Below are 12828 nucleotides of genomic sequence, written 5' to 3' on the forward strand. Positions count from 1 at the left end.
CTTGTGCCCTGACTCGGGGCTCGGACCCAGGGACCCTTCGGGGCCCGCAGACCCCTTCCCCGAGCCCCGTGTTCCAAGGGTGCCCATACCAGCTCCACCCGGTTCATAGGCAGATGTTGGGTCTCTCTGGCGCTGCCGGCCTTCCTTCCAGAGGGCGTTTCCCAGAAACTGATAAATCAGATCGTGCCTCTTTACTCTGGGTTTTCGAAGTATATTGATGTTCATGTCCGTGGTGGGCGCAGTCTCCGAAGGGCAGCACCAGACCCCAGCCTCCTTGGAGGGGCTAGACTGAGCCCAGCACAGGGGGTGCGAAATAGAATTTATTGTGGCTCTGATTATGTATATGTGAAATGTGCCTGGCCAGGCTGGCCGGGCTCCCAGGGTTTGTACAATAAATACATCTGCGGGGCCTGCTCTCTGAGGCTGGGAAGCGCCCACACCCGCGGTTCAGTCCAGCTTCCGGGTTCCCAGCTTCATGGGGCCCTTGGCTGTCTTTTTCTCAGCGCGTTTCGCCTCCATCTCCCGCCTACGCTCCTCGCGCTTCTTCCGGGCTAGCTCTGCCTTGGCCTGTCCTGGGAACAAGAAGGGGAGGAGGGCTACGGCGTCAGGACAACCTGAGTCTCAGCTTCCCAGCCCATGCCTGCCCCAGAGGAGGGTAGCCCTAGCCCATCAGCCAGCCAGCCCAGGGGAAGCACTTACGGCTCTCGGCCTCCAGGCCCTCCCAGTTGTCATCACCCCACGAGTCCCGCCTCGGCTGGAAAGGGAAGTGTGGGCTGGAGTGGAGGCCTACTCTCAGTTGAGGTCCACCCCAGGCCTGCACCCTCCCACTGGACAGGTGCCGAGTACCTGGGCACCAGCCTCCCGACGCACTGACAGGGCAGCAAAGGGGTCGCCTTTGTCACTAGGCTCCGGTCCACCCCAGTTATACTCGCTGGCCAGCCGTGTGCCCTCAGGGGGTGGCTCCGGGGGGCTTGGCTCCTGCCAGCCCTGCTCCCATGCGTCCTCGGCTTCCCAGCTGCTCCAGTCTGACTCCTGGGATTTGTGACCAGGGTTGCTGGTCTGCAAAGAGAAGGGGGAGATAGTGCCAGAGAAAGGGAGGGAGGGGCAGGGAGGGAGGGGCAGGGCTCCACCCCACATACATGTACCCTGTCCCACCCAGCTCACCTGCCCAGCCCAGCTGGCTTGGCCCCCAGTACTCCAGTTGTCCTGCTGGGCCAACACAGATTCGGCCTCCTGCTGCAGTGTGGGGAGGAGAGCATGACCATAGGGTCCCCTGTACTCCACCCAAAAGGGCAAAGAAGCCCCCTAGCCCCTGCCCAGCCATGGGCTCCACCCTTTCTTCTTTTGCCTTCCCTCTCGTTTTCTCCTTAGGCTCTGTCTCCCATCAGTAAAGTGGACACGCTGAACCTGGCCTGTCATCACTGCTCTATGAAGCTGGGTAATGAAATCTAGAGTTCCACACCCCTGCCTGTGGCCTCAGGGGTCTCACCCAGAGCTCTGCCCCCATTCCCTTCAGAACAGCCCCACTCCAACCTCAGCCCATGCTGAGCCCAGCCCCAGGGAGGACTGGTTGGTTGCAGGCCTGGGAGTGACTTCTCCTTGCTGGTCACAGGGTGGGGTGGGCCCTAGAACAGGTATAGGAGGGACGGGGAGTGGAGGAGAGGAAGGAGGGTCAGTGGGCTGAGCCAACCACCAGCAGCCTGGCCTCTGGAGTTGAGTGGGGGCTCAGCTGTCAGCTCTAACCCGCAACGGCTGCTCCATGACACCTACTTGCCCAGGATGCTGTGCAGATGAGGACAGGTCTGACTCCAGCCAAGCCCACATGAGTTCCTTGAATGGCAGGGGAGCCTGTGACCTTGAAGCTGGGGTCACCCGGGTAGGCCTCCTCAGCCCCACTTACCTCCAAGCTACCCCAGTCTTCATCATCCCATCTGTCGGCAGCAGTGCTGTCCTCTTCTGCGTCCTTGCTCTCCTCTTGTGTCTCCCAGTGGTCTGAGGTCGTGGGTGTGGCAGGGACAGGGGTTGGGGCTGGGGCAGGAAGTCCTGGGGAGCAGAGGCTCACTGAGTTGCCACACACTGGGCCCCAGGAAGGTCTCAGAGCAGGGCCGAGGTTGCTGGGGGTGTGTAGAGTGGAAGCTCACAAGGGGACTGGACCGTACCGTCTCCTATGTCCCCATCACCATCCCGGGGGGAAGTCGATCAGTAACAGGTCCTAGGTGCCAGCAACCCCAGGCCCCCTCAGTCACCGATACAGCCGATCTGGGACACTCACCCTCAGGCACGGGTCTCTGGGGAACGTTGGTCTCAGCTGGGGCAGCCGTGGGGTGGGCACGGATCAGCTTAGAGGTGAGTGAGGAGACCCCTGTCACGGCCCAGCCTGCCCAGCTGGCTGCGGCTCCTCCCATTCCAGGGCTGGAGGCTGCATGGACGTCCTTCTCTGGGCAGTGACAGGAGAGACAGGTATGGACACCTCAGGCTTCCATGGGGAGGGTGGTAGGAGGGCAAGAACTGAAACAGAGCAACCTGCAGTGGGCGTCCCCCTTCTCCAGGTACTGTGTTCTCCCAACTGTGAGATGGGGGTGGGGGAGTGATGTACAGTCTGTCCTCTAGGGTTCTTCCAGCTTTCGGACGCTCCAATGAGGTAGAAGGGGGCCATGACAGGTGACAGTTAAGAATGTGGCAAGAGTCACAGGGAACACGAGTGTGGGCCACTCACCGGCTTCGGCCAGCTGGGTGGGGTCCTCCGACACAGACTCCAGTTTGGACAGGAAGCTTCGAATGGCCTTGAAGGCCTGTGGGGTAGCAAGGGGCAGAGCTGGGGCCTCCAAGGTTCCCGTGAGCCTGCCAGGCCAGCTAGGGCCCAGGTATCCCCCAGAGCCCCAGCTCCAGGGCCCAGCCCCAGCTGTGCCCTACCTGGTCCCGCACGGATCTCTCAGGATCCACGGTGAGGCTGCAGAGCACAGGCAGGATCTTGTGGGCGCAATCAGTCATCGAGTAGAGGTTGTGGGTGGCGGCGAAGCCCAAAACACCCGCGACCCGGGATGGTGCAAACGGGTCCTTAGTGGCCCGGCTAAAGGCGGAGGTGAGGACCCTGTGTCTGGTCTGGGGTGGGGCGGGAAGAGGGCTCCTGAGTATAGGATCAGTGCGGGGCCCAGAACTGACAGGCCTTACTTCCCAGAACAGAGGCCATCCACGGGGTCTCCAGAGTCTAAGAAATGGGAGTTAATCACTAACAAATGGGGAGAATTTACTTAAAACTCTAGACCTTGGCTTCTCCTCCCAAATCACTGGGCTCACGCTGCCTCAGAGTGACAGGGGCCAGAGCAGCAGCTGCCTCAGGGCTGAGGCCAGTGCCTCCCTCCCCACCTGCACTGCAGACCGACTCATTCATTCCTGTTAAGGGCTTGGGAGCTGCAGGCGTCTGCATTCACAGGCCCTGGCTGAGGGGAGGGGATGCAAGGCCGTGGAGGCAAGCAGGCCTGGGTTTGGTTCCCAGACCCACCACCTACTGGTGGTGTGACCGGTTCAACTCACTCCACCCTCAGACACTGGGCTGGAGCACCCAGGGCCTAGGTCTCTGGGAGGATGACAGGCCCCACACAAGGAGACCTGGCTCTGGGGGACCTGGCTGTGGTCCCGTGACGGTGACAGAGCTCCCGGCACTTGTGCAGGGCACTCACGCCGGCACTGAGGTAGGAGCCGATTTTGCCCAGGCAGACGGTGGTGTTGCAGCGGATGGGGCCCTGCTCATCCTTAGCCTGCAGCCGCGCGAAGTGCTTCATCAGCTCCACGTTGAGGTTGGTCTCGTTCAGCTTCGGGGCCAGGAGCAGCATGGACTGCAGGGCGGGAGACGGCGGAAAGTGTGGGCTGGAGCGGGCATACTCTGGAGGCCACCAGTGGGCCTGGGCACTGAGGAGACAAAGCCCGCCAAAGCCCTCCCCAACCGACCCCCAACCTGGTCCTGGCCCCTGCCCAGAATGCTGAGGAAGGTGACCCCCACTGCTTTGCACTCCTGTCTCCCATCCCTCTCCGTCAGCTCTCTGTTGCGTGCACTCTACTCAGACTTTCACAAAAACACCTCCACATACACTCTCTACCAATTAGCTTGGGTTGAGGTCACCAATGATCTCCATGTTGCTAAATCCAAAGGCCAATTCTCCATCCTCACCAAACTTGACCCCTCAGCAGCTTTGACAGCCCCGAATTCTCCCTCCTCCTCGCAACTTTGGTCTCTTGTTCTTCCAGGACACCGCCCTCTCCTGGTTCTCTGACCTCACCTACTGCTGCTTCTCAGTCTCATTTTGCTGAGATCTTACTGTTCAGACACCCCAGAGCTACTCCTCAAGCCTCGTATCTTTTACACCTCAGCCTAGGCGAGCTCACCCATCTCTAACAAGGGCTTCGAATGCCCTTGTTAGCTGACCGGGCCCAGATGCGCACCTGCAGCTCAGACTTCTCCCCAGACTTCTCCCCCCCTAAACCTCACACACACATAACCAGTGCATGTCCACCTGGCTAACAGACATGCCAAGACTGGGCCTGACCTCCTCCCGCAAAACTGTTCCTCCCAGGGACTTCCCTGGTGGTCCAGTGGTTAAGAATCCGCCTTCCAATGCAGGGGACGCGGGTTCCATCACTGGTCGGAGAACTAAGATCCCACATGCCGCAGGGCAACTAAGCCCGAAAGCCACAACTACTGAGCCTGTGAACTCTGGAGCCACGCACCACAGCTAGAGAGAAGCCCACGCGCCGCAACAAAAGATCCCGCATGCTACAACTAAGACCCGACACAGCCAAATAAATATTTAGAAAACGAAACGAAACAAAACAAAAAAACTGTTCCTCCCAGTCTTCTCAGTAAATGGCAACTGAACCTTCCAGTTGCTCAGGCCAGAAACCTTGGAGCCATCCTTGACTCCATATCTACCCATCACCAAATACTGTCAGCTCCACCTTCACAATGCTGCCCCTTCTCTCCACCTGCTGCTACCACTCAGGTCTGAGCTACTGTCATCTTTCATTTGGGCCACTGTAATAGCACTTAACAGTGTCCCAGCTTCCACCCTTGCCCTGACAGTTAGTTCTCCACACAGCAACACAGTGTTTTGCAACAGGTCAGATCAGGTCAGTGCTCTGCTCAATCCCCCAGGGTTCCTGTCTCACTCCCATGAATGCAACAGGTCCCTGCCATGCCCTACGAGGCCCTGGCCCCACCATGACCTCTCAGACTACACTGCCCACAATCATGCCCCTTCAGCCATGCTGAACCTCTTGCTGCTACTCCTACACTCCAGGTACACGCCAGCCTCAGGACCTTTGCACATGTTCCTTCTGCAGGCAACATATTTCCTCCAAATCTCCTCCTTCACCCCTTTTCACCTTTTTTCCTTAAACGACATCTCCTCTGCAAGGTCTTCCCTGATCACTGTTTTTAGAACTGCAAACTCTTCACACTCTCCATCGCTTTCTAACATAATATACTTTTTTCTAATTCTGTTTATTGTCTGCCAAGCCCCCTCCCCCTCTCCTCGAAAAGAAGCTCCAAGAAGGCAGGGAGCTTGGTCTGCCTGTGCATACTGCACCCCAGCATGGGACACAGGGCCGGGCACAAAGCGTGTCTGCTGAATGGAGGACTATTGGTCATGCCCATCCTGTTGCCCCCACCACCTGCCGAGCTGTACCCACAGCCTGGACCTACATGCAGAACAGTGCTTGCCCCTCCCGTAACCTGCTCGACCCACAGGCCAAAACCAAGGCCTGTGTGTCCTCTGATGAGCCCCCTCTAAGCCTCAGAAAACCAGGGGTGGCCCCTCTGGGCCTGGTTACACCCACCTTGACTGTCTGCTCCCGGATGGCAGGGTTGGTGTCCAGGAAGCCATGCACGACATGGGGAAAGATCTGGGTGTTGACTGTTGGCTCATCAAGGTACTGGATGAACTGCTCCATCTGTGGTCCGGGTTGGGGCATGAGAAGGCAGTCAGCCCTTCTACCCCTCACCAGAGACATGGGATCAGCCTTAACATGGTTTCTCCACCTGGCAGGCACTGGCTGGCCAGGGGAGTCTCCTGAGGCCCCCACCTCGCATCTGGCCTCAGGCCCACGTGGACTGGTGAGGCTGCAAGGAGGGTGCTGAGAAGAGCCTGGGAATGGGAGGTGGAGGGCCTGGCCTCTGGTCCTGCTCAGCAGGCTAACTGGTCACACCCCCTCTTAGAGCCTCCACTGCCTGTCTATAAAAAGGAGTGCAACCCCCGCCCAGAGAAGCGCTGTGAGGAAGGCTGGTGTGTTGAGCACCAGAGAGGGAATGTTGCCTGGAAGCACGGGTGGCCCCCACCCTCGATCCCATCAGTCCTGTATGATGCTCCCAGCTGCCCTGGGGTTGGCAAGAGAGACATTATCCCCACTCTAGAGGGGACCGAGCCAGGAGATTGGGCGGCGCAGGGGGAGGCGTTTAAGCCCTGCAGCCCGGGCGGGCGGGGCATTCCCAAAGCTGCCAATGAGCCCTGCGATTATCCTGACTTCCTGAGAGCACAGCCCCGCTTGTTCCTCACCAGTGTGTATGTTTCAGGGAGGGGTTTCTGGGGTCTCTGTGTAGCCGGGCAGGGGCTTGAGCTACCTGCCTGGGGCTGGAGGTGAGGAGGGGGCCTCCCGTGCAGCCAGGGTGGGGTCCGGGTGGGGTGGAAGCAGGCAGGGTGTGCCGTGGCCCCTACCTGTTGTAGGAGGCGGATACGCATGGCCCGGTCAGTCGATGAGAACATCTTGACCACGACAGGGATGATCTTCCGCTGATACTCCGCAGCGCCGAGGAACTTACCCACCTGAGAGAAGGCGCGGGAAGAGGGGCTCAGCTCCGTCCACAGGACTGAGATGACTTCACTGGGCTCATTTAACTCCCTCAGGCTCCCTGCTGATTTCCCAGGGTGGGAACGGGGTGAGGGCGGTGGGGTGGGGCAGGCACATCCTCAGCAGCCCCTCTGCCCGTACTCCGTCTCAGTCAGCGCTGCCCTTAACCCTTCTGCGTCAAGGCCTTTCTTAGGAGGCTCACAAAAGCTCTGTGCCCTTCCCTATAATCAAGCACCTAGACACCACGTGCCCACAGAGTTCTGCCTGTGATTTCTGGGGGTTCTCAGCTCCACAAGATTTACTTGCCGTCTTCCCCGCTTCCCACATGCCAAGTTCGTTTGGGGAAAGGGTTCTCCCACCGAGCGGGAAATGGCAGGCGCCCCGGTAACAGTGGGCTGGGGTCTGAGGAGGGGGAGAGGATCCAGCCCCTAGAAGCAAGAGAGCTAAGCGCCGAGTGGTCAGGAAGGAAGGAAAGTGAGGTGGTGAGCAGGTGATCCCCTGGGCCCTGGGAACCAGAGTGCCCAGGTCAGACCAGGGAGGCTGTCTTGAGGAAATGGAGGAAGGGCTATAGGCTCTGAAGGAAGGAGTGTTTGGAAAAAGAATTTTGGAGGCAGAGGGTGTCCCTTCCCCAGGGACAAGAAGTCCCCACCACCTCCCTGACAGCTGGTCAGGTGACCCTGACTCGCTGAACCACTGGATGTCAAAGCTCCTCCTCGGACCTCCCTGGTGGGAAGCAGTTAAGAATCCGCCTGCCAATACAGGGGACACGGGTTCGAGCCCTGTCCGGGAGGATCCCACATACCGCGGAGCAACTAAGCCCGTGCGCCACAACTACTGAGCCTGCGCTCTAGAGCCCGTGTGCACCACAACTACTGAGCCTGCGCTCTAGAGCCCGCGAGCCACAACCACTGAAGCCCGTGTGCCTAGAGCCCATGCTCCACAGCAAGAGAAGACACCACAGTGAGAAGCCCGCGCACCGCAACGAAGAGTAGCCCCCGCTCGCCGCAACTAGAGAAAGCCCGCGCGCAGCAGCAAAGACCCAACACAGCCAAAATAAATAAAATTAAAAAAAAAAAAGTACATATATTAAAAAAAAGCTCCCCGTCACGTGGGCTTGGATATCCCTGACCAGGCTGCCCCTGCAAGGACACCAGCGAGGCTGGCCACGCCCTTGGCCTCTCTTCTGCCCTTCAGACCTACTCAGCCAGTCTCTGGGCCCACAGTTCCTGAGGCTCCAGGCCCACTCACCTTGAACAGGGGCGTGAGGACAACAGCCCCTGCGCTGCCAAACTCGAAGGCGGTCAACAGCTGGGGCAGCACCTTGTGGCGGCAGAAATCCTCAGGGAACGAGTCTAGGCTCTTGCTCAGCTCTTGGAAGAACTTTTGCTTCTCGGCTGGCTCTTTGATCTGGTGGAGCATGGACAGGATGCAGGGAACGGGAAATCAGCCTGGTCACGGTCTCGTCAGCCACGGGCAAGGACGGGGGTCACCTCCAACCCGAAGGTAAACTTAAGCTTGGGGTGCCAGATGGGCTGGGTTCAAATCCCGACTCTCCCATTTATTAGCCATGTGACCTTAGGCGAGTTCCCCCACCTGTAAAATGGGGTAGTAACTGTACTGTCTCACAGAACTGTGCCGAGGATTCAACCAGAAAACGCACATGAAAGCTGCCCGGCACACTGGAGGCGCTCAGTCAGTGACCGTCATTATTGTCACTGCCACCTGGCCTGCTGCTGTGAAAGCAGCCACTAGGGGGATCAAGCCCTTTATCAGCGTTGCCTCTGCTCCTCAGGACGACACAAGGTGTGAGTACCATTAACCCCACGGCACAGACGAGAAAACAGGCTTAGTGAGGCCAAGGGGCTCACTCTGGCACCCTGGGCCTGGCTGGGTTGGGCACACCTGCAGCCCCGTGGGTGGAGGTCGTGGCAGGCTGTGGAAAGGCAGGGATGAGGTGCAGTTTACCCCCGGAGCTCGTCCTCCCACTGGGCCCGAACAGGCCAGGCTGTCAGCTCGATGGTCTCCTTCAGTCCTCCTAACCTCCCCGAGGCTGTAATACCCACAACTCACACTTCCTGAGCACAAACTACGTGCCAGGCAGGTTACGTGCTAAAACCTTTACACAGGTGAAATAATCCAATGAGGAAGCTGAGGCACAGAGAGGGCAAGGAGCTTGTCCAAAGGTACACAGCTAAGAAGCCGTCAAGGAAGGGTATGACCCGGTGGTGTGGCACCTCTGCTGTGCTACAGGCTGTGAAGAAGTGCTGTCATTCCCCCATTTACAAAGGAGGAGACTGAGGCTCAAGGTCACCAGGCAGGAATGGTAGGGCATGGATTATAACCCTGTCCTGTACGCTTCCAAAGTCCCTGTGCTCTCTGCTGTACCCTCACCGCCAGAGCTGCTGCCTGGGCCAGAAGAGGTGATCTCTAACTGGGGTTGGGGAGGACCTGGTTGGCCCCTGAGCAGCTCAATCTAGTGTGGGAGACAGGCTTGGTGCTCTGACGACAGGGTTCAGGGGAGCAAAGGCCCAGAGAGAGGCCAAACCGCATCCAAGGTCGCACACTGAGAGTCACAGCTGGGCTCTCTCCACCGCTGCGCTCAATGATGGGAAGAGGGGCCACTGGGCACTGCCCTCCCACGCTCTCATCGGGACCTGCCAGAAACAGCCTATTTCCTGTGGGGCACATATTACGGAGAAGGGCAGCCCGGCAGAGCCAGCCATGTGAGAAGAACTCCATGTAACAGAGCTCCTGCTGTCCCTACACTGCCCAGGAGGCAACAGGGCTCAGCGTTTCCAGCACCTTCTTCAGCTCATGTTCCCATCCTCGGAAGGCCTCCCAGCCCCTATCTGAGTCAAGATTCCACAGACCATCGAGGTCTGTGGAAGTGTCTGTCACTCCTCCCCCATTCTGGATTCTCAGTCACCTCTCTGTGTGCCCCACACAAGGCCGGGTCAGAACGGGTGTCCAGGGCAGAGCCTCCCTCCTTCATTCCCTACAACAGTGCTATGGGTCAGCAGATACTATAGTTATTCTCACTGGGCAGATATGGAAACTGAGGTTCAATGAGGTTAAGCTGAGGGGTCCCTCCTTACCATCTTTCCATTTGCTGTTCCCTCTGCCTGGAACATTCTTCACCAGTTACCATCCCCATGACTCCCACCTTCACACCCTTCAGGTCACAGCTCAAACATCACCCTTGAGAGAGCCCTTCCCTAAACACCCAACCTTCACTGTTTTCCTTCCCGGCACTTATCCACATTCCAGGAAGCACAGCTTTCCTCATTTATGGGGTTTTTTGTCCCTTTCCCCCAGTGAGAGTCCCCAAGGCTGGGGGCCTGGTCCATTTACCCCCCACCCTGCTACCCACACCACAGCCCAACATTCAGGGCCAGTGCCAGTTAACAGAGTGCCCGGAGCAGTCACTAAGCCCCACTATGTGCCAGAAACTACACTATGCAAGTCAGACTCACTGACTCCTCACCCTGCTCCTTTGAAGTAGGTGCTGTTATTAGGACTGAACTTCAGCCAAGAGAAGTCACACGTAAATGACAGTTGGAGCCAGGGTTTGAACCCAGACAGCCTAGCTCCACAGTCTGTGCTTGTCTCCTGGGGTCTAATGATCAGGGAGCCTATAAAGTGGGGACGGGACACAGGGGTGAGGAACGTAGGGCCAGAGCCCAGGGTGGGGCAGGGGACTCACCTGAATCTCTTCCAGGAAGAGGTTGGTCTCCACAAAGCGGTTGTTCATGAAGCCACCAGGTGCCCGGCAGTTCTGCAGGAAGCGGGCTGGGTTGGGACGTACCTTGGGGTTGGCTCCAACCAGCTCACAGTAATGGGGCACCAGTGACTTGGGGATCTGTGGGAGAAGCGTCAGGGTCAGGGCAGGGGCTGGCTGGCTGGTGGAGAGGGGCCGGGTGGGGTCAGACACTCACCTTCCCAGGGTTTCGAAGGGCGGCTGCACGAGGTAGGGGCCCATTGAAGACTTCCCAGATGAGGCAGCCCAAGCGCCACATGTCAGCTGACCTGAGGCAGTGACCAGAGCTGCTCAAGGCCCTGCCACCTGCCAGCATAGGCCTCCAATCTACCCTGGGCACTAGGCACTCACTGCATGGCAAACCCTGGGCTGTGTTCCTCAGCTAATCCTCCCATCAGCCCCAAGAAGCACGTTTCATTAGCCCCATTTGACAGATAAGGAAACTGAGGCTCAGAAGAGCAAGGACATCCACCCCAGGTCACACAACTTTAAAATTCAGAACCACCTGACCCCAAAGCCTGTGTTTATCCTGCCCTACCTCCCTGAGGATCCTGGGAGCAAGGAGTGGGCCCCACCCTGAGGACCCTAGTTTCCTCCTCAGTCAGGTGGCAGGGGATAGGGGAGTACCAGCTAATCTAGGGGTCCTGAGGCTGCAGGGGCTTCCAGAATAGGGCAGGGTGGGGCATGCCACCACCACCCCCCCGCAGTCACCCACCACTTCTCTCTGACCGCTCTGCCACTGCCGTCGGCCAACTCTGGGGGATCGTACTGCTCAAGCTCGGGGATCCCCTTGCGGGGAGGTCCCCCGCCATTGCCCTGGGCGGAATACATGTAGTCCAGGCCCCCAAGCTTCCACTCGCCAGCGCGGTCCACGAACACAGCGGCCATGCAGACATTGTTGTGGATGAGGCTGCAGTCGTTGACCAGGAAGCTGAGGGCTTTCTGGGGGCAGAAGGAGCCATCACAGCCCAGTAGCTGCAGCCCCCCAGCCCTGCTCTCATCACCACTGCCCCCCACCTCACCACAATCTGGTGTAGCCCCCAGGAGAGCTCCAGTTCCCTCAGGTCACCAGCCTCTGCTCGCGCCTTGAGGTACGCTCCCAGCGGGGTCACAGCCTCTGTCACTATGTGGAGGCATCTGTCTGTCTGAAGGGGACACGGGGGATCAGGGGGGGATGGGGCGAGAGGAAGGCGAGATGAGAGACATGATGGGGAGAGGGGTGGAGAAGAGGAAGTCAAATCTGGGGGGCGCTGGGGCAGAAGGGCTGGAAACTGGCAGGAAGGCAGAAGCCAGGAGTGGGAGACTGGGAAAAGGTGAGAGGCAGAGACGGGGCAGACTGAGCAGCAGGTAGGTACCTCCAGCCCATCGATGTAGGCCAGGATGTTGGGGTGCCGGAGAGTTTTGAGGCGCTTGAAGGCAGCTTTGGCCACCTGGGTCTGCTCTTCGACGCCGGGCTTCACGTCATACACGAAGATGGACACCGGGCTGCCTGTGGCCTGTGGGAGGGCGGAGCGGCCTCAGGTGTGTGGGCCGGGTCCCGGGCAGACCACTCCACCTCCGAGATGGTCCCCGGAGCTGGTTCAGTGCCGGAAAGGAAGGGCCGCCGGCCTGGTCTCTCCCCAAGTCAACCCTTGGGGACAGAGTCGGGCCCACGTAACCCTGGTTGGGTCCGTCTGTCGGTCCCTCGGTCCTTCCGCCCGCCACGTCGGCACTGCCCGTCCCCCCGCCCGGCCCGTAGCCCTAGAGGCTCCGCAGCCACGTCAGGCGGGCGCGACGCGGCGGAGCCGGCGGCGCTGACTAGGCGAGACCGAGGTCCGCTGCGGCCTGCGGAGCGGGGTCGCTCTTACCTTCTTACGGCCGCGGTGCAGGACCCAGGGCCCGGGAGGGCCGCCCTCGGGGAGTTCCGGGCTGAGCTCAAACGGGAAATCCCGGACCGGGTCCCGAGCAAAGAACCACATCGTCCCCGCCGCCGCCGCGGGATCGGGGTCCTCAGCTCCTGGTCCTCCGGCGGCCCGAGCCGGGGCGGGGCGGGGCGAGGGCGGGGTCGGATCGGGGGCGGGGCTACGGTCGGTGGGGGCGGAGCCTATGGGCGGAGCAGGGGCGGAGGGGAGCCGGGAGACCACCCGTCGGCTGGCCACCGGGCCTAGATAGAGCGCGCTGGCTGGGAGCCGCCAGTTACCTGCTTTGGCGCCCTGGCAGGTCACCCAAACTCTCAGCCCCTCTGTGTCCTT

General features: G+C 59.7%; 1 protein-coding gene across 1 annotated transcript; it reads right to left on the reverse strand.

Moving 5' to 3' along the window:
• Nucleotides 1-432: 432 nt before the first annotated feature.
• On the reverse strand, nucleotides 433-12616 carry SCYL1 (SCY1 like pseudokinase 1). Its single transcript, XM_079928380.1, has 18 exons — nucleotides 12445-12616; nucleotides 11953-12093; nucleotides 11620-11742; nucleotides 11313-11539; nucleotides 10776-10866; nucleotides 10544-10699; nucleotides 8089-8247; nucleotides 6708-6815; nucleotides 5833-5946; nucleotides 3681-3836; nucleotides 2914-3102; nucleotides 2717-2792; nucleotides 2273-2437; nucleotides 1901-2043; nucleotides 1165-1236; nucleotides 847-1059; nucleotides 700-754; nucleotides 433-572 (listed from the first exon to the last, which is right to left on the reverse strand). Exons 1-18 carry the CDS (start codon nucleotides 12553-12555, stop codon nucleotides 448-450), a joined length of 2424 nt encoding a protein of 807 aa, XP_079784506.1. The 5' UTR covers nucleotides 12556-12616; the 3' UTR covers nucleotides 433-447.
• Between the last annotated feature and the right edge of the window lie 212 nt (nucleotides 12617-12828).

Source organism: Stenella coeruleoalba (genome assembly GCF_951394435.1).
Source record: "Stenella coeruleoalba genome assembly, chromosome: 8".
Classification (NCBI taxonomy): domain Eukaryota; kingdom Metazoa; phylum Chordata; class Mammalia; order Artiodactyla; family Delphinidae; genus Stenella; species Stenella coeruleoalba.